The sequence below is a fragment of the Pleurodeles waltl genome, chromosome 2_1 (genome assembly GCF_031143425.1).
Source record: "Pleurodeles waltl isolate 20211129_DDA chromosome 2_1, aPleWal1.hap1.20221129, whole genome shotgun sequence".
NCBI classification, from domain to species: domain Eukaryota; kingdom Metazoa; phylum Chordata; class Amphibia; order Caudata; family Salamandridae; genus Pleurodeles; species Pleurodeles waltl.
In genome coordinates, this window is record NC_090438.1 from 545,158,267 (window position 1) to 545,184,762 (window position 26,496).

General features: G+C 43.5%; 1 protein-coding gene across 2 annotated transcripts in view; it reads left to right on the forward strand.

The window, feature by feature from the left end:
* The first annotated feature begins 247 nt into the window (after positions 1-247).
* PDCD6IP (programmed cell death 6 interacting protein) overlaps positions 248-26,496 on the forward strand; it is a 322,785-nt gene continuing 296,536 nt past the window's right edge. For both annotated transcript variants that reach the window (XM_069214865.1, XM_069214874.1), the window contains exon 1: positions 248-592. In XM_069214865.1, the coding sequence (XP_069070966.1) occupies positions 384-592 (209 nt within the window). In that variant the 5' untranslated portion in view covers positions 248-383. The remainder of the gene's footprint in view (positions 593-26,496) is intronic.

Genomic DNA, 26,496 nt, shown 5'->3' on the forward strand with positions numbered 1-26,496 from the left:
TCGGTCACTCTTGCCCCATCTCCAGTGACTGCGCATCGAAAGCAGGGCACCCCGCCCAGAGAAGGGATAAGGTGAGGCTGAAGCCGCAGGTGCCTGAGTCATTCTTACCCTGACGTCACGGAAGTCAACAAGGGCTAGACCGCCCTTCACTGGAACGCGATACTGCGAACAGCAGCCATGTTGGCATGGGGAAGTGAACTAAGCTGCGGACGGTCTGTCCCAAAAATTAGTTATACGCATGCGTGTCAGATTCCCGGTTGGAAAGGCTAGTCCTACCCGGAAGTGCGAGTCTGGGTCCGTTCCTTACCCTGCAGTGTCTGCTGCTCCCGGTTCTGGTGTGAACCTGTGATCATTGCGGCGCTCAGCAGACTTCAGCTTCTACCATGGCCACCTTTATCTCGGTGCCACTGAAGAAGACTTCGGAGGTGGACCTGGCAAAGCCTCTCTGCAAGTTTATCCAGGTGACCTACCCGGGGGCCGGTGACGAGCAGGCCGAGTATTGCCGCGCTGCTGAAGAGCTCAACAAGCTCCGCAAGAGTGCCACGGGTCGCCCGCTGGACAAGCACGAGAGCAGCCTGGAAACAGTGCTCAGGTGGGACTTGACGGCATCTGCTGCTAGGCCAAATCTAACTATGTGGAGTAGGGCGATTAGAGTTATGTAGTACAAGTAGTCTGGCAGCATACTGTTCCAACAGATCTGCCTGTCAAATTTCTAACGAGAACCCTTTGCCTTTTGTAGGCTCTCTGACAGCAGCTTTGAAATGTAGTGTGTTTTAAGGTAATGGCAGACTACCGAGCGACTTGGCTTTTTTAACTTTAAGTGAGGGGTGGATTACCCAAAATGGCTATATTTTGGGAGTTTGTTTTCCCCGAATAATGAATGTGTAACGTCGATGCAGTGGAGTGCTATTGGCCAGCCAATAATAGATCGATTCTACTCGACGTCATTTGTTTATCGACCCGACTTAACGTTGACTTACAGTGAGATTGTGTTGGTTCTGCAGTTGCTACATATGTGCTAATGAATTGTTATTATCAGTTTACAAGTTTGTTTTTACACGTTAATAGTAATACAGCTGGGAAAATAGGAAGTAACTGATACGCAGAAGGCCTTCCGCCTTTCCACCCCCCACCGCCGTATTAAGAAGACCAGATCGATGACATCACCTGTGATGCAAGACAGTCTCCTTCTTTTGTTGCTACTCTAGTTATAGATGGTCTTAATGATGGACAATGTTTCTCTTCGATTGCCAACAAAAAAGCATGACTCGTGGCGAAAATAAAAACAGGCATGGCTACAAACATGTTTTTAAAACCATTTATAAGTTATAATAAACCCATTGCACTACTTGTTTTTCTACTTACTAAACATATTTCTAATCACAATAGTGGAAGCTAAACGGAACTATTTCATAGCCTTTGTTGGGATCCCTGGCAGCAATGTTAAGGCTCGACTTCTAATTGGTGTCGCTTCAGAAATATTGGAACTAAGTTACAGTTAAAATTCCTGATTTTTGTGGATGGTTTTGACCTTGGATCTCCCTGTTGGTATGTTAGGAAAATCATGATGTCCTTATGGACTTGGTACGTCATAAGAATGAGACCCATAGTCCCCTTGGACTTCATCATCTCTGGGTGAAAAGTTGAAGTTAAAGAGTCAGAATCTTCCATCTCAGTTCTTGAAGTTGATAAACAGGTAGACAGCCCCACTTTCTCCTTAGAAAAATGAGGGAAAGTCCTACTGTCAGTATGATGGTTGGGAGGCAGCTGCCAAGCCAATGGCTTCCTCACTGTCGTATTATGATTTCCCCGCTGAGCTGGTGGACACAGTGCAATAGCATTAGCTTCAGCTCTCAGGGAGATTCCAGGCAAATGCTGCCACACTGTGTGGGCCAGCCGCACACTCGGATTGCGCACTGTCTGCCATGGCAGATAATGAGCATTCTGAGTGTACTGACAGAAGGAGCCTGGCACTGCCTATGGCATTGGCAGGTCAAGGCCCCCTGTAGCACCATCCCTACCTTTCCACCAGCCTGAACCCCGCCATGGAAAGAAAAGTCGTAATCAGAACGGTGGGGCCGAACTTGGCACCGCCCTGGTTGACCACAGCTTTCACTGCTGCCAGCCTGGCAGGACCCATGATCCTTGCTATGGCGGCGGTGGCCTGGTGGTCTGACCGCCAGCATCATAATTTGGTGGCCGGACTGCCACCGCGGGTATGGCCGTCCTTGAACCGCCGTACTCTTAGTGAGGGCCATAATCTCTTGACAGCAGCTTTGAGCACTTGGGCCAAATTGTTTTGGGTCAGTTTACCCGACAACACAGTTTATCGCAACTTCTAACACCAACAAAGTTTCTCACTTTTTTAAGCTGGTGGCTTGTGCAATATTTATCCCTTAGTCTCAGTTGTTGGGGAAACCCTTACGTTGGCACAAACACTAAACTGGTGTTTATATAGCTCTTGGCTGCACTGGAACAGTCTCCTCGAGTATTAAAGGGAGACAAACATTTTCCAATTGTTCAGGATCAAATCATAGCTTCAGAACACAAAACCTACATTCTTATCGAACACTTTGGTTGTGAGTGCATCATTTCATTGCTCAATGACTCAAAAGGTTAAGTGGGACCCCATGCCCTCTTCAGTGGTGCTTGCCTAATCCAAAATAGAATGGGAATTTTGAGTCGTGAAAGTAATGTTTGCCTACCAGTGCCTCATTTGGAGTTTTTACAAGGTTCACCAGATGTTTGTCCGAAAATAATGTGCTTTCCATAGCAATGGCGTGAACGTTGAAAAAACAACAGAAATTAGTCATACCTTGGAGCACACTGCTTCCAGAACTCACCTGTAAATGAAAACTCATTTTATTTGCTTCATGTAAAGGAAACACGTGGTCTGACTTGTCACAAAGCTAACAATTAACTATTGCGGGGTTTAACAGACTGATTAAAATAAACGTAGATGAATTGGTTACGTTTTAAAATCCGTACCAGGTAATATGTTTACAGGAAACATTGATACAATTTTATTTTTTATCAAGTTTTAGTGTGATTGATTGCCAGCAGCCAAGTCTATTAGAGGCAGGCCGCGCAAGGGTCTCACCATACACATAGGGAATGACCTAGAAGTGGGCAATATGAAAGCTATTCAGACTTTCTTGTATTTCTTGGCAACTGGGATTACATTTAAAATCAAAACACTCTCCTATTGTGGTGAACATTTATATTCTTCCCAGTTCTGTCAATGATAACCATAAAACGTAGCAATTTACTTCAGACATAACAGGGGTGTGGAATTCCTATAGCCCGACACCCAGCACATATTGCTCTGGGTCAAAGACAATAAGTTTTCATGTTTATTACGTCCTTTAGGATAAGTAGGCCCAACCCCCGCAGCACAAACCCTTTGGCTGCCAGTTTACAGTACCGCATAATGGATCAGTGAAGGGCATTTGTCTGCAGTTAAAGTGCTTTAAGGAAATGCAGACTGCAGTAAAGAGATTGGTTCCATTATAAAATGTGTACAGATGTTTGCAAAGTTTAACAATGTGAAACTACTTATAATGTTCCCAGAATGCGCTCTGATAATATGCAAATATTTGAAGAAGCTTGACGGCAAGTTTGATTCTTAGCCTCCAAAATAAAATGTTCACATAAAATGCTACTAGGAAAAAAGGCTTTGCTAATCTACTGTAACCTTTTAGGTACCGTTTCTTTGAAGCGTCCTTTAGTAAAATGTGTTGATGCATGCTAAAAGCTTCATAATGGAAAATCAATGTAACCATATTTAACAAGATTATGTAAAACACGAAAATGAACAAGCATTGGCAAAGCAAATAGGTCCAACATTAGTGGTCAGCCTTTTGGTTTTGCCAAGGTGTGTCTTGTTTTGACATGGTTTTTGTAAAACTTTATTGTTGTGGGAGCTACGGGGCCTGCACCTTTATAATAAACACTGACAAAAAGAAAAAAATATTTTTTGGTGTAAAAAAGCACACATTGCTCAGACGTCCATGGCACTGAACAAAACTACTTCATGTACAGATATGCTTCTTGTGAAAGAGCAGAATGCTGTCACTCACAGTGAAGCCAGGGATATCTAGGAAGATTGAATTTTAATAAAAATCAAAAAGTGTGGGTTAACGTCCTAATTAGGGGTCCAATTCTTAAAGAAAATCACAAAAATGCACCCATGGTATATGTCCTGGCATGTTTTATGTCCTATGTGCTTGCATTAGTGCGGATTTATGACTTTTGTGAATTCACAAGAATTTACGGAAGAAGGCCAGGAAATCGTACTTATAGAAAATATTTGTCAACTACATTTTAGCACCAGCAACTATGCATGTGTAGATTTGCTCATGCGAATATCTGTTGAGCGTTTACAAGTTCACTTTCCCCCAACCATTTTTTTTTTTTACCAATCCTGGGAGAAGTTTTAATTTTGACCTTGTCAGGAGTACATTTCCAAACTTTCTCAGTATGGAAAAAAAACAAAGAAGAGCTGGTGAAAATCCCTAAAACATACAAGTTAGCAGGTTTGCACAGATTCATATGGTTAATCCATCCCTGGAACTATTGCTCACTGCTACTTCCGGCCCCAGTATGTGATCTGTGGAAAGGTGGCAAAAGCAAATTGGTAGTTTTCAAACTGTACTATTGTATGAGCCCTCGCATAATTTGTCGCTGCACTAATTGGCAGCAAAGGGACAAGTGGATTTTTTTTTTTTTATAGGACAAATAGATTTACGACACAGCCTTTCCCATGGACAAGTGGATATTTTGTTAATTCCACACCACTGTGAACAAAACATCGGATCATATAAGAACACTAAAGCAGGAGTATAATAAGAGAATTTATTAAATAATAAACAAAAAGAAGGTTAATAATTAGTTAAGCCTTCAGACAGCAGTGAAGGCAGGAAATAATAACAAATTTAGGTCCTCAGTGGCAACAGGTTTCCAACAACATAACAACAATGGTCCTTTCCATTGATAAGGATTTTTAGCCCTACATTAGCATGCTGAAAGGGTAGATCCCCTAATGAGGCATAGGCGAGAATCCATGGCCACTAGCCTAAGTAGTAGTAGCATACCAATAGTGGTCATTAATACAGATCCCAAAAATTGGAGTAACGTTTGGTCATTATTATTTAATCAAACCATTTTTCTTTGTCATATGTTACCATCTCAGAATGGTTCTTAAGTACATCCAGTTTACAAACACACATTTGCAATGCAATAGGTCTTGCATTTGCTTGAGTTAGAACTATTGACATTATAAATTTATAACTGGACTTTTCTTGCCACATAAATTGATCAATCCTGCCTCATAATTTCGTCTTTTCCTGCCATATAATTTCATTGTCCTTGCATATAAAAAGTGATAGCCATAAGAAAGCTTAAAAGACACTGAACGGTGGAAGGGGTTATTATTTTGGGGTACCCACTAACTTAGTGTGGGGAACCAGAGATCAGGTAGAGAGTGTTTTGAAGGTGGTCCCATTGTTCGAGGACCACCACAGGCTGAGTTTTGAGCAAAAATGTTTTGTAAAAGTCATGTTCTGAAAAGCATTAGGAGCAAGTTTCCGTGCCGCAAATATTTTAGTATGTTGATATGACTGTAATGTTTAAAACAGCACCTAGAGGACACCACAATGAAAACAGTATTTGTAAAAATCCTGGTCATGTAAAAAAGAGCAATAAATAACAAAATATAACCATGTATTTAGCTCCTAGAGGACATAATGCATTGCACATTTTTAAGGGTAGCAGACCCATAGCAATGATATTACAAACAAGGCCCTTAAAACACAAGCTATTCCCAGCTGTAAAACAATAGTTCCAGCCATGAGAGCGCTTAAAAAGACACTGAATGGGGGCAGGGGATATTATTTTGGAGTCCCTACTATCATAGTGTGGGGACCCAGAGATGATATAGACAGAAAGGGCACATAGGGGGCAGTGTTTTGAAGGTGGCTCGTTGTCCTAGGACCACTACAAGTTATAAGCAAAAATGTTTTGTAAAAGTAACCTGCAAAACATTATTAGGCACGTTTTCATGCCACAGATATTTTAGTATGTTGATATGGCTTCAATGTTTAGAGTAGGCCCCAGGGGACACCCAATGAAAATAGCTTTTGTAAGAAACATGGTATTGTAACTATATGTTTAGCCCCAAGAGGGAATAATCACACAAACAAATAGCTATAAATAATGCAGTGTAACCGTATATTTAGCCCCTAGAGTGCATAGTGCCCTACATATTTGCAGTGGTAGCAGACCTATAGCAAGGATATCACAAACAAGGCCCTTAAAAACAAGCTACTGTCAGCTGTAAAACAAAAGTTGCAGCCATGAGAGCACTTAAATAGACACTGAATGGTGGGAGAGGTTATTATTATGGGATCCCCCACCAACTTATTGTGAGGACCCAGAGATGATGTAGACAGAAAGAGCATGTTGTGAACGTTTTGGTGGTAGCCCCATGGTTCTCGGACCACCACAGGCTGAGTTATGAGCAAAAATGTTTTGTAAAAGTAATGCCCTGAAAAGCAATATGGGGTGATTTTCCATAGTGTAGTGAATATTGTAGCATTGGCTCTCCCGCTCTACCGGGAGAGCTGCTTTCACTTTGAGCATTTCTGTTTTACGTAAAGCATTTACCAATTTCAAGTGTTTTAAGGGGAGAACAACAAGAAATTACTCTGATTAGGTAACTGTGAACAGGGTGACCAGTGCTTTAATACCGCCAATCGAGTTCACACTGGTGTGCATGTTCGCTCTGTGAGCACCATGGCCCCCATGCAGCTTGAAGGGGAGAGACAAAAGAAAAAAAAAATAGTTTGCCCACTCTGAGGTATATTGGCAATCGTGCAATTATCCGTGTAAAAGAGGCAGTGTGCAAGGCGGTAACAAAACCGCCCCAAGGCAGGACAAACTTAAAGCAATTACCAATGACATCAAGGCCTTTTTAAAAGGAAAGCCCATAAACGAGTAAAAGTGATGGGTGTGAGGTGGGTGTGATTAAAAACCCACAAGACACTTATAACAGGTCAAAGCGATTGTGCACTCCACCTAAAAAGGGCTGAAGTCTACTGAGTAGTTGTCGCCTAATTGCTGTGTTAGATGATGATGCCAAATTATTTGCTAGACATCTGCAGTGTTTCTTATCAGCCTAGGCCTAAGAGAGGGGATCTCATCCTGATCAATCAAACTAGTTTTAAACCAAACTGTTCCAACATTGATGATATACTGGTTTTATCTACTTTAGTTTACCATACATTATCCTTACAACAAATTAATTCTTATTTTGTTGATTTTTCCATCATAATTGATAAGGTCTTAGGATATAAGTGCTGGTTAGAGCTATTAAAATGGAGTATTGATGGGGCTCTCTTAGGTCTGCTAATAGAACTTCATACAGACACTTGGGTAACAGTCAAATTAATGCAGGTGCTCGGATTAACACCTATAACAGCCTCAAAAAGGGCTGTACCCTGTCACCTATACCATTTGCACTTTATGTTGCCGACCTAACCCCAATTCTTAACAAAGCTAATGGTGACCCACTTAAAATTGGTAACAGGAAAATCTCACATCTAATATATGCTGATGATCTTGTCCTTATCTTGAAGACCAAGAATGGCCTACAGAGACAGCTAAAACAATAAGGAGAATTTTGCACTTAGAACAGCCTTCTAATTACATACATCAAAACAATAATAATGTCATTTGGAAAATCATAGCCTATATTTAAATAGCGAGTGGACTAAGTAATAGAAAAAGTCATGGAATATACTTATCTAGGGATATCCTTTGACTTAAATCTGACTTGGTCGTCAAATACAGACCAAATTAGGAATACACTGACTTCAACAGCCAGAGGCATTGCATTTTTTGCCCATTTATATGAGGAAGGAGTTATGGGCCCCACACTGATGGTCCTAACAATGAAAATTTGTTTGGTTCTTTAATATAGAGCTACAGTTAAAAAAAAAAAATATGGAGGTGTTACATGCCATGTTTATGAAAATTATTTGGCAGACTTTGAGTTAATGTATTCTACTCCACTTGCCTTGAAAAGACTAGAATTTGGATTGACCCAGTGAGCTGTTTTAAATGATAGCAGTATAGTTAATTATCGGTGTGACTGTGAGAATGCATGCATTTCCAGTTTAAAGGACCTTTTTAGAGACAATATAATAAAACACAATAGAGCAAGTATGATGACCAATAGAGTTGGAGCTGATATTATGAATTTATCAGTTGTCTCCAATAAAAACCTTAGCTGCTTTTTCTAAGCTGACTAGAAACATTTATAAAAATGGAACATTAGAACTGTAGCATATGAAATGATTTTAGCTGCAACAGCAAAGTTCAAGAATTCTCATTACACCCACAAAACATTCTCAGAAAAAAAGGACTTCTAACCTGAATCAGTGGGTATAAAAAGGCTTTTATATCCTTTCAGCTGTTATGTATCCCATTGGTGGAGCTGGAGGGATCTTGGAATAAGACTGAGGGATAAAACCAGACATTGTGGTTTTTGTAACTCATCTCTCTAAACCATAGATCATTTCCTTTGCCTGTGTCCTTCTCTACAGGCATAAGAAACAAGTATTTGAAACCACTTTTTAAGAGAAACTGATATTAGAACACTCTGGCGCAATAGAATATTGTTTTTTTGGGAAGTACTAACAAATGAATTTGGTGTACAATTACATTTTTTTCGCTGCTGGTGCTGCTTCTCAGGAATTGTTAGAAATAATTTATCTTGTAATGCCGTTTTTTAGCAGTGCGCTAAGAAATTTCCACCCATTAATGTTTTTTTATTTCCTTCGGTTATTAAGGGGCGAATGGGGACATTTATCTAGAACAAACAGTAACAGTTCATTGGGGTAGCTTTTAAAGGACCAGTAGTAACAATTTATTTAATCTATGTTGAAGTTTTAAAGTAGCACCAATGAATTCTAATTGTGTAATTTTAGATTGCACATAAACTATGGATGTTGAATGGGGGTTACGTATAGTATTGTATTGATTTATAATATAAAGTATGCACTAAATATTTACTTAATAACCTATGTAATCAATGGTTAACTTGGTTTCTTTTATGGTCTGATACCTTGTGCATGCATACGCTTTAGGTAGTTTGAGAAAGTTGGTGCTTAAAAGTGGATTGGGAAGGCCTGTGTGGGATTCCAAATTGTAAGTGAAACACCTTATATAACTATAACCTGTGTGATTTAAACCAGGACAGGTCAGGAGATAGTATGGTCCTAATCAGGTAGTGAACTAGATCTCCAAGTTTAATTACTTGTGCACAGTTTTTTGTTGTTGTTTTTTTTGTTTATGTATTCAGGGGTGTGGAATTTATTAAAATATCTACTTGTCCAGGGGACAGGTTGCTTCTCAAATCTACTTGTCCTGTAAAAAGATCTACTTGTCCCTTTGGTGCCATGTAGTGTGGCGACAAATTATGGCAGCAATTAATAGCCTCTCTGATTATGCCAGGGCTACTACCATAGTAGGGCTTGAATACTTGGAGTTTCAATCCCTACTGTAGCAATTTCCCTATTTTGCCACCTTTCTGCAGATCTGCATACTGGGGCTGGAGGAAGCAGTAAACAATAGTTTCCGGGCTGGAATGCCTTTGAGTCTGCAAACCTACTAACCTGCATGTTTTAAAGATTTTTACCAGCTTCTCTCTAATATTTTCCCATAATAAGAAAGGTTGGACATTTACTCCTGACAATGGCAGAATTAGAACTTCTTCCAGGGTTGGGAAGAAAGTGGCTGGAGGGAAAATGAACTTGCAAATGCTCAATAGATTTTCACATGAGCAAATATACACATCGTATTTACCCATGCTAAACTACAGTTCACAAATATTTTATAGGGGTACTACATATTCCATGGGTGCACTTTTGTGACTTTCTTTAAGAATTTGGGGCCACATGTAGGTAGGTTCAGATTTGCGACCTGCAAATTGCGAGTCGCAAATCCGAATGTAGGATGGTGTCCTTGACACCATCTGTGATTCGCAAGGGCTTCGCAAATGCCCACCTCATGAAAAATCATGAGGTGGGTCGCAATTTGCGACCCCCTCGCGAATGGTGGCCTGCTGGAGACCGCAGACCACCATGTCTGTGGCTGCTTTTCAATAAAGCAGTTTTTTGTGTTTGTTTTTGTAATGCAGCCCGTTTTCCTTAAAGGAAAACGAGATGCATAACAAAAACGAAAAATGAAACGTTTTCGTTTCATTTTTTCAGAGCAGGCAGTGGTCCACTGCCTGCTCTGAAAAAATGTTTACAGTGACATTCACAATGGGGAAGGGGTCCCATGGGGATCCCTTCCCTTTTGCGAAAGTGTTAGCACCCATTTGAAATGGGTGCAAACTGCGATTGGTTTGCGCCCGCGTTCGCGGTCACAAAACAATCCTACATTGCACTGCGAGTTGCAATTAGGAAGGGAACACCCCTTACTAATTGCGAGTCGCAAACCCGTTTTGTGATTCGGTAACCAGGTTACTGAATCGCAAAACTGGGTTTGTGCATCGCAATGTGCTTTTTGCATGTCGCAAACAGCGAAAGTCGCTGTTTGCGACATGCAAAAAGCTACCTACATGTGGGTCTTGGTCCCTAATTAGGTCTGGTGTTAACAAAGACATTTTGTTTTTATTAAACTTCTATTTCTCTCTCTTTCGGCTGGCTTTACTGTGAGTGATCGCATTCTGCTCTTCCACAAGGAGCATATTGCCACACAAAGTAGTTTTGTTCAGTGTCAGGAACTACAGTGGCAATCAGTGACGTAACGAAACTGGAGGGTGCCCCTTTGCAAAGAACATGGAGGAGCCCCCTCTCCAGACTCACTCAGGGCAGGTGCTGTGCTGGAGGGGCCCCCTGGAGGGCGGCTGCGAGGCCTTTGTTATGCCGCTGGTGGCAACGTGTGCTTTAAAAGTTCAAAAACTTTTTGGGGGGGTTTTGCCAATGTTTGTTACAATGTTGAGGGCCTGGTAGCTCCCACAACAATAAAGTGTTACAAAAGCCATGTCAAAACAAGACATGCATTGATGAAACTAAAAGACTTATAAAAATATGTCAGATCAGTTGGCTTTGTCAGTGTTTGTTTATTTTCATGCTTCCCATAATCGTGTTGAAAATGGTTACACTGATTTTCCATTAGAAATATTTTTGGGAAATACTAGCATGCATCAACACATTTTACTAAATGACACTTCATTTGCATATAATCAGAGAGCATTCTGGGAGCATTATACCTAGCCTCTTAGCCTAAACTTTTCAAACATGTGTGTACACGTTTTTTTTTTTGTACTGGAACCAATGTCAGTAGTGAAGTGTGACCTTAAAACATTTATTTACAGCACTCACCCTAATAATGAAGGCTTTCAAATAATGAACCATAAATACAAGTTCGAACAGCATTATCTTTTGGAAACACATTACCTCAACTGCAGAGAATTCCACTCTCTGTAAACAGGCAGCCAAAGGGTTTGTGTTGCAGGGGGTTGGGCCTACTTGTCCCAAGGACAAAGTAAACATAAAAACTTGTTGCCCTTGACCCCAAACAAGATGTCCCGGGCGTCGGGCGATAGGAATTCCACATCCCTGGTATTTTTTTTAAATTAATTTATTTATTTTACTAGTGGACTCTCCTTGGCTCCAGTTGAGTAGAGCTGATTGATACTGGACTTCAGGTATCAGTGTCAGGTTGCCACACCCATGGGTTGTGGATTTTAATTTTCTTCTTTGTTTTCAGGGACAGGATACTGTTGCTGCAGGAGTGTGAATACGATTCCCTCAGCTCCAAAGTGCTACTTTGCCAAATCTCGTAGAGTTTAATTGCTAGAGTTTGCTATGCACTGAGGAACTTCTAGGTGTCTTTTAAGCCCCAAGCGTCTTCATACTTGCATCTTCTCAGTTGGCTCACCAGCTGTTTCTGAGAGACAAAGTTCAACTCTAGGTAGCAATGTTCTTTCCTTATCTCCTGTCTTTGAGATCACCAGGAAGACTGGCCAGCCAGAAGACGGTGCAAGGGAGCCTTCTGTAGTGGTGTTACTTAGTAGAGTGTAATATGTCTTTTAAGTGATACTGGGGTTATGTCAATTCTAATATGGAATGTAGGTGTTAGAATCTATCTGTTGACAGTTGAAGGTGGTGAAGACCGAAGGAGGATGTATTATGGTGTGTGGAGCTGAATTACAATAAATGCTTGAAAACCACAACCAGCCTGGAGTCATAACTACAGAATTGGTGATGAGGGAAAATGGAAGTTCAGCCCCCACACCATGGCCCACCATTGATGATGGAGTGAGAGGTAGTAGCAGAGCGGCAGTTATGTATGGGTAGAAGGACGTCCTGGAATCCAATGCCTGCTGTTTCCTGACGAAGATCACATATGCAAGAGGAGCGACCGTCATGGATCAAAGGTTTTTGGGTGTTTGCTGCTGCCGCCCGGGGCCCCCCCCCCCCCCCCCCCCCCCCCCCAATGAACCGGCAGTGCCGCCCGGGGTCCCCCCCCCCCCATGAACCGGCAGTGCCGCGCGGGGTCTCCCCCCCCCCCCCCCCCCAATGAACCGGCAGTGCCGCGTGGGGTCTCCCCCCCCCCCCCAAATAACCGGCAGTGCCGCGCGGGGTCCCCCCCCCCCAATGAACCGGCAGTGCCGCGCGGGCCCCCCCCCCCCCCCCCCCCCCAATGAACCGGCAGGACGCCGCGCGGGGTCCCCCCCCATGAACCGGCAGTGCCGCGCGGGTCCCCCCCCCCCCCCCCCCCCCCCCCATATGAACCGGCAGTGCTGCGCGGGGTCCCCCCCCATGAACCGGCAGTGCTGCGCGGGGTCCCCCCCCCCCCCCCCCCCCCCCCCACCACCACCACCACCACCACCACCACCATGAACCGGCAGTGCCGCGCGGGGTCCCCCCCCCCCATGAACCGGCAGTGCCGCGCGGGGTCCCCCCCCCCATGAACCGGCAGTGCCGTGCGGTGTCCCCCCCCCCCCCCATGAACCGGCAGTTCCGCGCGGGGTCCCCCCCCCCATGAACCGGCAGTGCCGCGCGCGGTCCCCCCCCCCCCATATGAACCGGCAGTGCCGCGCGGGGTCCCCCCCCCCAATGAAGCGGCAGTGCCGCCCGGGGTCCCCCCCCCCCCCCCCAATGAAGCGGCAGTGCCGCGCGGGGTCCCCCCCCCCAATGAAGCGGCAGTGCCGCGCGGGGTCCCCCCCCAATGAAGCGGCAGTGCCGCGCGGGGTCCCCCCCCCCCCCCAATGAAGCGGCAGTGCCGCGCGGGGTCCCCCCCCCCAATGAACCGGCAGTGCCGCGCGGGGTCTCCCCCCCCAATGAACCGGCAGTGCCGCGCGGGGTCCCCCCCCCAAATAACCGGCAGTGCCGCGCGGGCCCCCCCCCCCCCCCCCCCCCAATGAACCGGCAGTGCCGCGCGGGGCCCCCCCCCCCCCCCCCCCAATGAACCGGCAGTGCCGCGCGGGGCCCCCCCCCCCCCCCCAATGAACCGGCAGTGCCGCGCGGGGTCCCCCGCGGAGTCCCGTAAGGTAAACACGAGTGCTTGCAAGCGCGTCAATGCATACAACATCTGAGAGTCATGGTCGCCAGCAAGGGCAGTATTGCGTGCCTGGTGTCATGAGCCACCATTGTTCCGCATTGAAGAAGCACGTCTGTATGGAAGTCTGAATCAGAAAGGTTATGTGAGTGACCTCATAAACCTACATGCCGCCATATTGGATGCTGATTTGTTTTTATTTTTTTTCATTCCCATGTTATTTCATCTTGGTCAAGGAAGTTTGCAGTACTTATACGTAGGATACAGATATTGCATACATTTGGTGAGAATTTGGGTAAGCTGTTAGCAGACAATTATCACTCCTACATGTGGAAATTATATATTGTCAAAAACCGAATAGTTTTGCAGAACTCCTTCATAGGAAGAGTTGTATATTTACAGAAACTGAATACATGTGACTAAACTTGTCAATGATATCTTCAAAGCGCTGCATATTGTCAGGGTGATAATATTGTGAAGTAATATAAATAAAAATAAAAAAAAGAGAGACCATTAGTACATTACATTTATCCGCACCTCAGCCATTTCTTCTGTCTAAGGGTGAACCTGTAATGAAATGGCAAGAATGGAAGGAATATTTTTGTAATTACATAGCTACATTTGAGGATGAAGAGTTTTCAGCAGAAAAAAAATAAAAAAATATTATTACACTGTGTAGGGCCAGGAGGTCTTAAAATGTACAATGAAATGGAAAAGAAAGTAAGAGGTGATGGAGAAGGAGGAAATGTTTTAACCCAAGCGTTAGAGGATATGGATGCTCACTTTTCCAGGACAATAAATGTTGAGATAGATCGATTTAATTTTTTTTTAAAGGAAACAGAGCAAATCGAAAACTGTTGAGGAGTATGTTTCAGCCCTCAAGAATCTAGCAAAGACTTGCCGATTTGGTGGATTGTAGGAAGAATTTATTTGTGACCAAATAATTATGCATTCAAGTAAGCCTAACATCCAGGATAAGTTATGGGTAAACGGTGAAGCTCCGTTGAAGGAGGTTATTGCATTGGTGAAAAAGGCAGAACTTACGGGGAGATGCGTGAAAGCTATAGAAGAGGATGACCATGAAGTTAAACAAGTTCAGGTTATCAAAGGGGAAAAGAAAAACTATAAAATGACCCTAAGGCTAAGGGCAACAACCAGAAAGAACGATATGAGTGCAAAAAGAGTTATTGTTGTGGGAGTATGGACCACTTGGTGGATAATAAGAAATGTTCAGCAAGAAATCAAAAATGTTTGTCGTGTAACCATATTGGACAATTTTTGAGGGTGTGTAAAAGTAGTAGAAATTTCAAAGTTAAGTACACTGAAAAAGATTTGTCAGTGACTGATTCAGATACGCAAGAAGAAATTGGATTGGTAATGCTAAAGGAGTATTTTGTATAGAATACGACATGTTAGACATTGAGTGAGGGGCGAAAAGAAAACCAATAGGTGAAGTAAGCATGGGAGCAGTGGCGGTCACAGTGATTGTGGATTCAGGTTCAACATTCACTATAATTGAAAAGAACATTTGGGAGGAAAAATTCAAAATATGTGTGGCGACCAGTTGGAAAAATCGGATGTGAAGGCGAAAAGTTACACTGGAGAAATGATAGATTTAATTGGATATAGAAATATGGAATTTGAATTCAATGGGAGGAAGGCAGGGTGCAAATTGTATATTTCTGAAAAAGGTCAGTCGGTGTTGGGTTGTGAAGGTCAACGGAAATTAGGTGTAATTTTGAACCTAACCTGTTCTGAACCTGTGTTGTCTGTTGGTAGTGGTTTGGTATGCAATGAAATGTTGCAAAGCTTTCCAAATGTATTTTCAGGAAATATTGGATGTCTGAATGATTTTTGTCATAAAATAGAACTGAAAGATTATGCTAAACCATGTGTTTATAAGGTCCGTTATGTGCCTTTCTCAGTCAGGGAGGTAGTATCGAGTGAACTCAAATGATTAATGACAGATGATATAATTGAGCAAGTAGAGTCGGCGAAATGGATTTCTCTGCTGGTTGTTGTTAGACGTGCGAATGGAAAGGTTAGACTATGTGTTGATTTAAGAGATTTGAATGAGAATATTATGGTGGATAAATATCCAATACCAAAAATTAATGAGATGTTTGCTAACACAAGGGGAATGACACTTGATTTGAAATCTGCGTATCATCAGGTAATGTTACACCCGGATAGTAGAAAGTTAACAACGTTTATTACACCCTTTGGATGTTTTCGATTTTTGATGGGTACCTTTCGGATTAGCTTCAGCAGCTGCGATGTTTCAAAAAATAATGAGTAATCTGTCAGATATCAAAGGGGTAATGTTTTTCCAAAACTATGTGCTGATAATAGGTAAAACAAAGGAAGAACATGATGAGAAATTGCGTAGAGTTCTAGAGGTTTTTGAAAAGAAAGGTTTAGCAGTGGAATATGGAAAATGTAAGAGTGCAAGAAGTGAAATATTAGGACATGAGATTTGTGAGGAGGGAATAAAATGAAGCTACCCAAAATAAGGGCGAAGTGAGCTCTTTTTTGAGCTTATTGGAATTTTATTCAAAATTTATAAAAATAAATTCTGGAAAAACGTATGCAATTCGACAATTTTTGAAAAAACGGGTAAGATTTGAATGGTCTGAGTGTTGTCAGGAATTTGAGAGATTGAAAGTAGAAATTAGTAAAGCTCAGTTCTTAAAGGGGTTTGATCCATTAAGTAAAATATTTGTCACTATGGACGCCAGTACCAAAGGCTTAGGGGCTGTGTTGTCTCAAAAGGATAAAGAGAATAATGAAGGGATTGTGGGTTTTGCGTCGAGCATTAACTAAGGCAGAAGAAAAATATTCTGTGATTGAGAGGGAGACACTTGCATGTACTTGGGGTTTGATCCATATCCAACAGTATATTTGGGGATTTAAAGTGTATGTGAGGATGGATCATAAACCATTGACTAGGGTGCTCACCAGCAAGGGGCTACAAAATGTGTCACCCAGACTAGCGAGAATGTCTGTAAAATTGTTGGATTTTAATTATAAGGTACAATATATACTGCGGTAAGAAATAGAGTAGCGGATTGTTTGAGCAGAGTGCCATTACCTGCTGACAGATGGAAGTAAGAGGATGAGGAAGTAGGGGAGGATGAGCAAGTTGCTTTATTGTTTGATGATGCACTTGGTGGAGTCAATAAGCATGAATCGAAGGAAGCCATGGAAACTGACAGGGAAATGCAGAGGATTTTGACATTTGTGAAATCAGGGTGGCCAAGTAACAAGCAACTCAATCAGTGTGAACGTAGTTATTGGGAAGTTCGTAATGAGTTGAGTGAGGAACAGGGTCTGTTATTGAGGGGTGGTAGGTTTGTGCCACCGGTGGGGTTGCGTGAGAAGATTACAGAAGCATGTCATGGAGGACATTTAGGTGTTCCGAAAACTACTGCAAGGATAAAGAATATGTATTGGTGGCCAGGGTTAGACAGTGAGGTGGAAAGAATAGTGCCAGAATGTGTTAACTGTGAGAATGCAGATAAAACACAGAAAACATTTCAGCCACCATTACATCCCATACCATGTCCAAATATGCCAGAGGAGAAAGTTGGTATTGACATTATGGTACCAATTCTCAATTGAGAATGAGAAGTGTAGAAAAAAATATATAATATTGTGGTAATGGATCATTTTGCTAAGTGGCCAGTGGTGAAGGTTACAGATAAAGCACAATGTGGTAAAGTTTACCGAGGTGTGTGATCTCAGACAATGGTCCTCAATTTATTGCAAATGCATTTAAAATGTTTGTGGCATTGCTCACAATTGACTTTGGTGTATCATCCTGAAGGCAGTGGTTTAGTGGAACGTTTTAACTGTGTGATAAAAGGAACAGTTCAATTGGCTGTTAGCAGTGGAATGAATTGGGAAAAGGAAGTAAATAGGATGGTTTGGGCGCATAGAATAACTCCCAGCTGTAGTAAAGGGAAAAGTTATTTTGTAATAATGAGAGGGAAAGAGCCCATTAGTAATGAGAGTGCTTGACTACTGGAGAGTAGGGTGTCAGAATGGTCTCCGGAAAATATATTAAAAAAAAAAAAAAATTGTTGGAGGCCAAGTAAGTGTATGAATTGGGTTATGATGAGAAAGAGAATGTGAAAGTGGTACCTGTGAAGGATGGTGCATGGGTCAAAGTAAAAAAAAAGAGGGGACACGCTAAAGACTTGAGAGGGACTACATATCACAAGCTGCTTTGAGGCCCCAGGAGGCAGCCATTTTCACGAGCACCTGCACCCACTTGACACCAACGAGCGATATAAAGCACGTGGGGGCACTTCGTGGCGCGGGACGTGCTAAAGACTTGAGAGGGACTACACATCCCAAGCTGCTTTGAGGCCCCAGGAGGCGGCCATTTTCACGAGCACCTGCACACACTTGACACCAAAGAGCACTATAAAGCGCGTGGGGGCACTTCGCAGCGCAGGATGCGTGCAGGCCGCACCCAGGCAAAGCCCGGGCTGAGGGCAGGCCCATCCCTGCCCGTCAGAGGCTGAGCCACCCCCCCTAACATTGACCTTTCAAGTAGGCATCACTGACCCTCGCTTTATATATTATTTTAATACTGTGCCACCCTGTAGATTACATCGTTATAGTAATACTTTACAGAATATTTTATCACCAACCACAGTCCCAGATGGGTAAAAGGAAGAGGGCTAAGGGCAGGCCCATCCCGGCCCGTCGGAGGCTGGCCTGGGCCACCCCCTAACATTGACTTTTCAAGTAGGCATCACTGACCCTCGCTATATATATTATTTTAATACTGTGCCACCCTGTAGGTTGCATCGTTATATTAATACTTTACAGAATATTTTATCACCAACCACAGTCCCAGATAGGTAAAAGGAAAGCAATAGAGGCTGGGGCAGGGGCAGTGCTAAAAATTAAGCGGAAAAGGCACAAGCATGCAACTAGAAACTGCGTTATGGACAGAATTGACACTCTTCTTGGTGAATGCAAAGGAATTTTAACCGCTTCTCAGGGAAATGACTCTAATGGAATTGGGGGAGAGTGCTCCTCAACCAAGAGGAGGGCAGGCCCAAAGAAAATTGCTGAGATATTTGTAAAACGTGGACAACAGGACAAAGCTACTATAGGGCAGGGAGAGGGCAGGAATGTCATCACCCACGCTGTTCCATCTTCAGTGAGTGAGCCACTACTGGGCTCTAACGACTCCATCCAGTGCAGCAACCGCTTTAGCCCTTTAATTAATGCCCCAGACCCACATGATGACCCCGACCCAGGTACCAGGGTTGGTGGGCCTGGACTAGAAGGAATCTGCAGCTAGAAGTCTCTATCAGATGGACAAGTTATTTACCTTTGGTAACGCATTATCTGGTAGAGACTATCTAGCTGCAGATTCCTTACACCCACCCATACCTCCCCATTCTGCGAATATGTCTAGTAGGATCAGGGTTTATCCCTTTCAGGGCCCTAGTTTTGCACAGACAAACTGTTGGTTCAATCCATGACTCTGTGCTTCTGGTGTGAAAGTTTGTGGGTAAAAGAACTGAAGTATGCGTGCCGAGGTGGTGCCCTTATAGGTGACCGTGATGTTACAGATAGCTGTGACGACGCCACGCGGAGCCGAACAACGCACGCTGATCCGAATGACCCAACCCAACGTGCGTGCAAGGTATTGCTCAGCAAAAAAAATCTGATTCAAAGCTGAGGTAGGGAATTCAATGATAAAGAATCTGCAGCTAGATAGAGTCTCTACCGGGTAATGCCTTACCAAAGATAAGTAACTTGTTCTACGAGGAGTCCCAGAGCTCCTGGATGTCTCTCTGAGTTCGCATCACCTCCGTGCGTGTCACAACGGATCCTATCTCTAACCTCTGTAGCATTGCTAAATGGCACTCCTGCACCTTGAGATCCTCCTCTAATTGCGGCTGAATGCCACAGGCGGTCTCACTACATGCACCCCTATAGCCACCTTGAGGGCCTCCCACTCAGTAGCCTTAGCATCCTTGGCTCCCCGTTCAGCGTCAAGTATTCTGAGAACTTTGTCACCAATGAGTCCCTACAGACTGTGTCAGTGTGGAGCTCAGGGTGCATACGCTAATTCCGAGCGAGGCGAGGTTCATCACCCCAGTGTAAGCAAAGCGCATGATCAGAGAGATATCTTCACCAGTAAGTTACCGCCTGCAGCCGTGGAGGCTCTACACCCACCACCACGAAACGGTCCAGTCTACTGTAGGTATTATGAGTCAAGAAGTGGCAAGTCAATTTGAGACTCTCCATATGCAACACATGCCAGCTGTCCAGGAATCCCAGGTTCTGCATGACCAAGGCACGGGAGTTGGTCATCAGGGGTTTTGTACCCTGTCTAGGCAGATGTCGGTCTCTCTCCGTCCAGAATACAATTGAAGATTCCCACCCAGATCACAGAGGGCCCTAGACTACCCTCAAGTAAATTCTGAATTCCCTCATAAAAAAACCTGTCATCAACATTAGGGGCATACATATTTAAAATAGCGGCATCCTTTCCATCCAGCGTGCCCAGGATCAGAAGATATTGCTCCTCAACATCCGCCTCAATGTATTAAGTGATGAAAAGGAACCCCTGGCACAATCCAGATAGCCACCCCTCTGGCATATGATGAGTATGTGGCCGAGATGAACTGACCCCTCCATTTCTTCCCAAGTTTATGGGATTCCTTATCCAGAAGGTGGGTCTCCTGAAAGTAGGGAATCTGCACCTTACTGCTTCTGAGGTACGAGTGCACTCTGTACCACTCAGCATAGCCAGCCCTTCAATCCCCTGACATTCAAGGTAAGTATGTTCATGCAGTCAGCCGTCCGTTTTAATATCCCCTGCCGCCAACCCCAGACAAGTCCCACCCAGGGGCAATGGTCAATCCAGCGAGCTCTTCAAAGGAGACCAAATATAGTAGCACCTGAGTCACACTGCATGCACAACCACACCCCCATCCAACACAGAGGATAAACAAAACAAGCCAGCCCCAACACTCCCCGCCCCTCCCAGAAAAAAGCATAGCAACAAAAAGACACACTACTTGTCCATTAGTATCAGTGCTGGCGGGACCCGCAGCCAAAACCCACCACCCACAAATATATGTCCTGCCACTGATCGTGGAGAGACTCCACACCACCCCCACATTTTACAGTTCAGTGGCAACAACACCCTTATGAGCACCCCCTGCACTGGTAACAATCAACATTGAGATTGACTCCGTCCACATCCCAGCAGGATTTCGCAACCCCTCCAGGAGGAAAAAGGCAAAAGAATAAAAGAGGAGAGGAGGATTAGAAATAGGTGAAAGAGAGCAGGAGTTAAAATCAAGAAACAAAAGAAGTCCTCTCACCATATAGCAGGATCTTCGGACACCGCATCCACCTCTGGGGCCGTCGCAACCCTGTCCAGTCCCGATGCTGCCCACGAGGGGCCCTTCCTATGGTGCCATCCTGCTGTATGGCAATTTCCGCAGGATCCTATTCTGCCTGACTCTGGTGCTCACCAGCCACTGCACCGCCCCCCTTCTGTGATTTCCAGGTTGGACTGCCTGATTCTCTGCACGGATCCCAGATCTCCATGGGCTCACTTTGTCCCTGGGGACCTTATCCCACATCTCCAGCCATCTCCACACATTCTCCGGTGACTCAAAGAAATCAGATTTTACCCCGGAGATCACTCTCAGCCTGGGAGGCTAAAACAACATGTGGCAGAGGCCCGTGGATGACAGTTTATCCTTGACCTCCAAATACTTATTCAGTTCCCCTGAACCTTCTGAGTGTTCTCTGGATAGATGGAAATCTTGCAATTCTTAAAACGGGCAGCTTCAGTCTCCCGAGCCGCGCATATGATGCAGTCTCTATCCTTGTAGTTACGGACACGTGCTATGATGGCCCATGGTGGCACCCCCGGCCGAGCAGCGGGCCAGCATTGTCCGTTACACCCTTTCATTTACAAAGAAGGAGGACAGTCTGGCGGGCTGCAATGTATCCCAGAACTCCCCAGAAGGTGAACATTACTACAGCGGGATCTCCCCTCAGTGTCTTCCACCCTTGCCTCCAAGATCACAGCTTTAGAAGTGACCGCAGCTACTGGCTTCCTGAGGGTGGCCACCTCAGTCTGTAATTCAGCAATGGATGCCTCTGCAACCCAGACCTTATATGACACCTTTCGCAGGTCTGTACGAAGGAGGTTTACCTCAAGAGCCACAGTCTCAGTCTGTCTCAATCTTGCCCGCCAACATCACCCGGGAGCCTTAGATAGCCGCCAGAATCTCCACACGCTAAGGTTCTTTAGCTGAGGAATAAGAATGAGCTCTGAATGTGTATGATAATTCTATTTTAAATGATGAGGGCCCAGCATGTTATCTTATTTAATATAAATAATGTTACTGGAATTCTACATTTTAAAATTACTTTTGTTAAAACCATTTGTACTTTCATAGTAGTTTGTTTTACCAAACATTCACCCATGGGTTCATTATTGTCCATGTGGCATTTACCTGTTATTTCATGTAAGTGAGACAAGTAATGAACAGATAAAATGTATAAAATCTTCACTTTTCTATATATAGATTTCATACAAAGTAGAGTTTAGAATTTACTTTTATAGAGGCAATTCCTTCTCAGGAATGTTATTCACTTTAATTTAGTCTCCATGAGGTCACTTGGTTGCTTGAATTTCCTTCTGTTTTAAAAACACCAAAGCCCATTACTGAAGTTCAATTTCTTTGTGTTCTTTATATGTTGAATTATTGGCCCTTGTGGTTATTTAAATAGTAATGGTTCCATGCCTGGTAAAGCAGGAGAGCATGGAGGTTATTTGTGGGCAGACATTAAAATAAGCTGAAAGACGTTTTCTGGTTGTCTCCCATGGCAGGCAGGGCTTGAATAGGTGGAAAAGGATGCTTCACACTTGATGTTGCATTTTACATATGGCATGACTGAGAGGCCTCATGGGATGTGGCTTAGACTCTCGCTCTCTCTCCCTACCACCCCTTAATTGAGGTAAATTGGCATTGTTTCCCTGTCAGTCATCCTGTCCCACAGGTGTCTAGAAAGGGGTGAGGACGATCAGTGGGTCACATGTTCATGGGTCAAGGCACTCTTGTGCGACATGAAAAGCATATCCTTTTTAGGGTTTGCCTGATGTCTGCAAAATCTATTGTTAATAAAAATAAATAAAAAAACTGTCTGAGAGCCAGCCCATTAGTTCCACATCACTCATTTCTTTGCTTGTTATTAGTCCGGCTCCTGTCTCCTCCCAGCTGCTCACCTCCTTTCTTCCCGGGGCTTCTGTACCTGCTGTGTAGCATGGACCTGTCATGGCTTCCTGTTTGCTGTCAGTAGCCTTTCATGGGCTGCATGCTGCTCCAGGTACCTGTTTTTTTTTCTTCCATTTTCCAAACACTCTAGAAGATTGCATGGCCCTGAAACCCCCCCCCCCCCGGTCCTTCTCCCACTGCCCGTTGTTGCTTCAGTCCCCCACAGCTCTCTTGGCCTTTTCCCTCCCCCACACCCTCCTCCCACTGTCCATTACTGCTCCTTCCCTCCCACGCACTTCCTTCATGTTGCTCCCCCCACCTGCTGTCCGTTGTTTCTATTCCCTGACTTCTCCCACCCCCAGTGCTTTTTGTAGGCATATTGCACAGCAGTGTAGGCTACTGTGCAACATGGCTCAAAAAAAAGAAAGTGATATGACATAGTGACTTGGTGCATCATAGCACTTTTTTCTTTACTTTACATCATGTTGCACAGCAACCTTTGCTGCTGTTCAACATGTCTAAAACATAATTGACAAAGATGACAAATCTTGCATAGGCAAAACCTATTGGCTTTGTCAATGCATATTTACCAGATTTAGGAATATGAGTGAAATGTGGAGAAGTTGACAAGATTGATGGGAAAGAGGAGGTTGGTTGGAGAGATGGAAATAAACTGAAGTAGATTTAATGTGCTACTTTTGGTTGCTTTTGTAGGTGCTGGTCAGGCCATTATTGGTCAATGAACCAAATGCCTCTCTGTCCACTGTTCTAACACCTTGAGTAGCTGCCTGAGGAATCAACCATTCTCTACACAGCAGGAACTGAAAATTAAGAGCTACTCATTCTCTTTCTAATTGCAGAAATATGGTTTGCAGTCACCCATGAATGTGTGGTTGTTTATTTTGAATGGTTATTCGCACAGAAGGTGACCACACTAATTTATGATGGGGTAGTCTGTTGTCTGCCCCTGCAAAAGAATGTGGATGATCTCACTTCTACTGGTATTAAAAACAAAACAAATAGCTAGTTTATGAAGGCCAAATCTGAATAATCACCAGTTTGCTTACTAGCCCTTTACTTGATCATGACCTTCTCTTATACAATAACTTGTCTGGCAATTCTCAGTTATTAATGTATTGCACATAATCATCATAAGGCTCTGATGCTGTCCTTCATGGTGTGTGCACTCAAATAATGCTGACCAGTACCATACCCCTTTAACGTAGTGCCTGTGAATACTGCGCTCCTTCTATGCTTTTGCTACAATTTTGCCTAGCGGTCATACGTTTCCTACAAATATTGGTATTTTTCCAACAAGACATTACTAGTGAATAAATAGGCAAACTGTTGATTGAAAACCAGAAGTTCCTTCATATTCGATTGAAAGTTGCTTCATTTTTAGGGTCAAGCCTGCTAGTGCATGCAGGACACTTGTGTTCAGTAAAGGGCTTGGAGCCCATCTGACACTTACCATTTGTTGGTTTGCGTGGCACACTTCTTCACAGCCTTGTAGTTCATCAAGGCATGTCTGGCATCGTTTCCGTTCCTCTGTGTGGAGCATGGATCAAACACTAATTGATTTCGACTTAATTAGTGTCCATCCGTTCCTGTGATCGAAGTACTACTTTGTTCTAACTTCAAGTGGCCCGCAAACAGAAGGCTTGTGACTGGCAAAAGGGTGGCAAGCAAGACAAACAAAATTTCAAAGTTTTTTATTTTTTTTTTGTATTTTTTTTTTTGCTCGTGGGCGCTTTTGTCAAAAGATGACAATTAACTTGTTTGAAATGTGGGAGACCTATTGCATTGCAAATGCTTGTTTTGTCATAGTGTTTGCTACTTCAGGGTTAGAGTGGCTTACCACAGCACATATCCTCACTTGGCGGTACTAATATAATCCGCTTTGTATGTATGAACCCCGGAGTTTGACTTTGTCGCCTTACTCGAGGCTGCATGCGGGCACTTGAAAAAACAAGTAGCATATTTAAAAGCCTGTATGTGTCACACTTCGTTATATTCCTTTGGCACACACTCTCTCATATTCCATAGGCAGAGGATGACTGAATGATACGGCAAGTTCGACTGTTTAAAGGTATCCTGTTATGAAAGATATTGTGTGTACGTATGACATACCTGTACTCTGCAGGAAATGTGGTTAAGTAACTACTGCTGTAGCTTGACTGGTGTTATATTACTGGCTGCGCATGTTAACCACACAATGCGGTCCAGCTTTATTAGTCGCTTTTTCACCCTGCACTTCAGTTCCCTTATTGGCCAACACTAGAAGCTCTTAGAAAGTTTAAATGCGAAAAATAAATACACAAATTACAAAGTATAGAAACAGAGCTTCTTCGTGTTAGTCCTAGAGCTGTTGTTTGTGCTCCTGTGAGACTGTTTGTATACATACAACTTGTTTTTCATGTTGTATTCATGTGGAACATATGCGTATTGTATACTTACGTTATATATAGTACTGAAAAGAAAAACAGACACATACATTTTTGGCTTTCGGCATTTTAGTTAGTGAGAAAATGGGGGGGAAAAGTGAAAATATCGTTATAGTGAAAATATCATTAGAGTGAAACATGTTTCTGATGCAGTGTAAGAAATAAATGTCTTTAAACATTATTGCACCCTACAGTGCTGTTGGGGCTCCACTATATGGAAGGACGTGAACAGATGGGGTTATTACCGTGCAACGAAAATTTCCCTGCACATGCTTTCAAATGCACTGGCCTGATGGGATAGCTTGTGCTTGCTTGATAGAAGATCCCCCTTTCATCTTTTCTTCCCCACATATTGCATCAGAGGTCTGCTTCACTGCATTTTGTTCTAAGGAGTTTGCAAGCATTCTTATTTAAAGTTGTTTTCTCAACAGCTTGAAAATGATGAGATCCCAAATAGCAAGGATTTCTGATAGTTTATATAGCAGACACAATACATCTGGAGTAATTGCACAGAAAGCAGTACACTGGGAGGCATTCCATCGGACCACTGGATGGAATTACACTAAATTTGGCAGAAAGTGTTACACAGGTAGTGTTTTTGGTTATTTTGTGTAAATCTGTTCAGTAGTTTACGAGAAATTAAGGAAAATCCAAATTTGTAAATCTCTGGCCACAAATAAATCATAAATATTAAAACATTTTCAGGAATGCGTGTGTGAATAGAAGCCCTGTAATTGACTGGCCACAACCTGACTAGAAAGTTGTGGCTGCCATTTTATGCTATGCGAGAGGGACCCCCAGTTTGAAAATAGATATAAGTGCTATAAGGGGTCAGGGTGGAGGTACCCTGACCCCGGGGTGTGATATAAGGGTGTTCTAATGTCAAATTATGTGTTTAAAATGATTTTTCTTCACCATGCACAATATACGCAATTCAAGGATATTTTCAAATATTCGAGAATATGCAAAAAATTTAAAAAAATACATTCAGACTCATTCATACACTAATTCATTCACTCATATGTGAACCCAGAGACTCATGCGCCCACTCACACACCCACTCAGACACTCATGCACCCACTCAGATCTACTCATAGGCTCACAAACCCACTTTCAGACCCACTCAGACACTCACTCACCCACCCACTCACAGATCAACTGACGAGACTGGTCCTGTGGCCAATCCTCGCTGCTGGAATGGGTGTTTA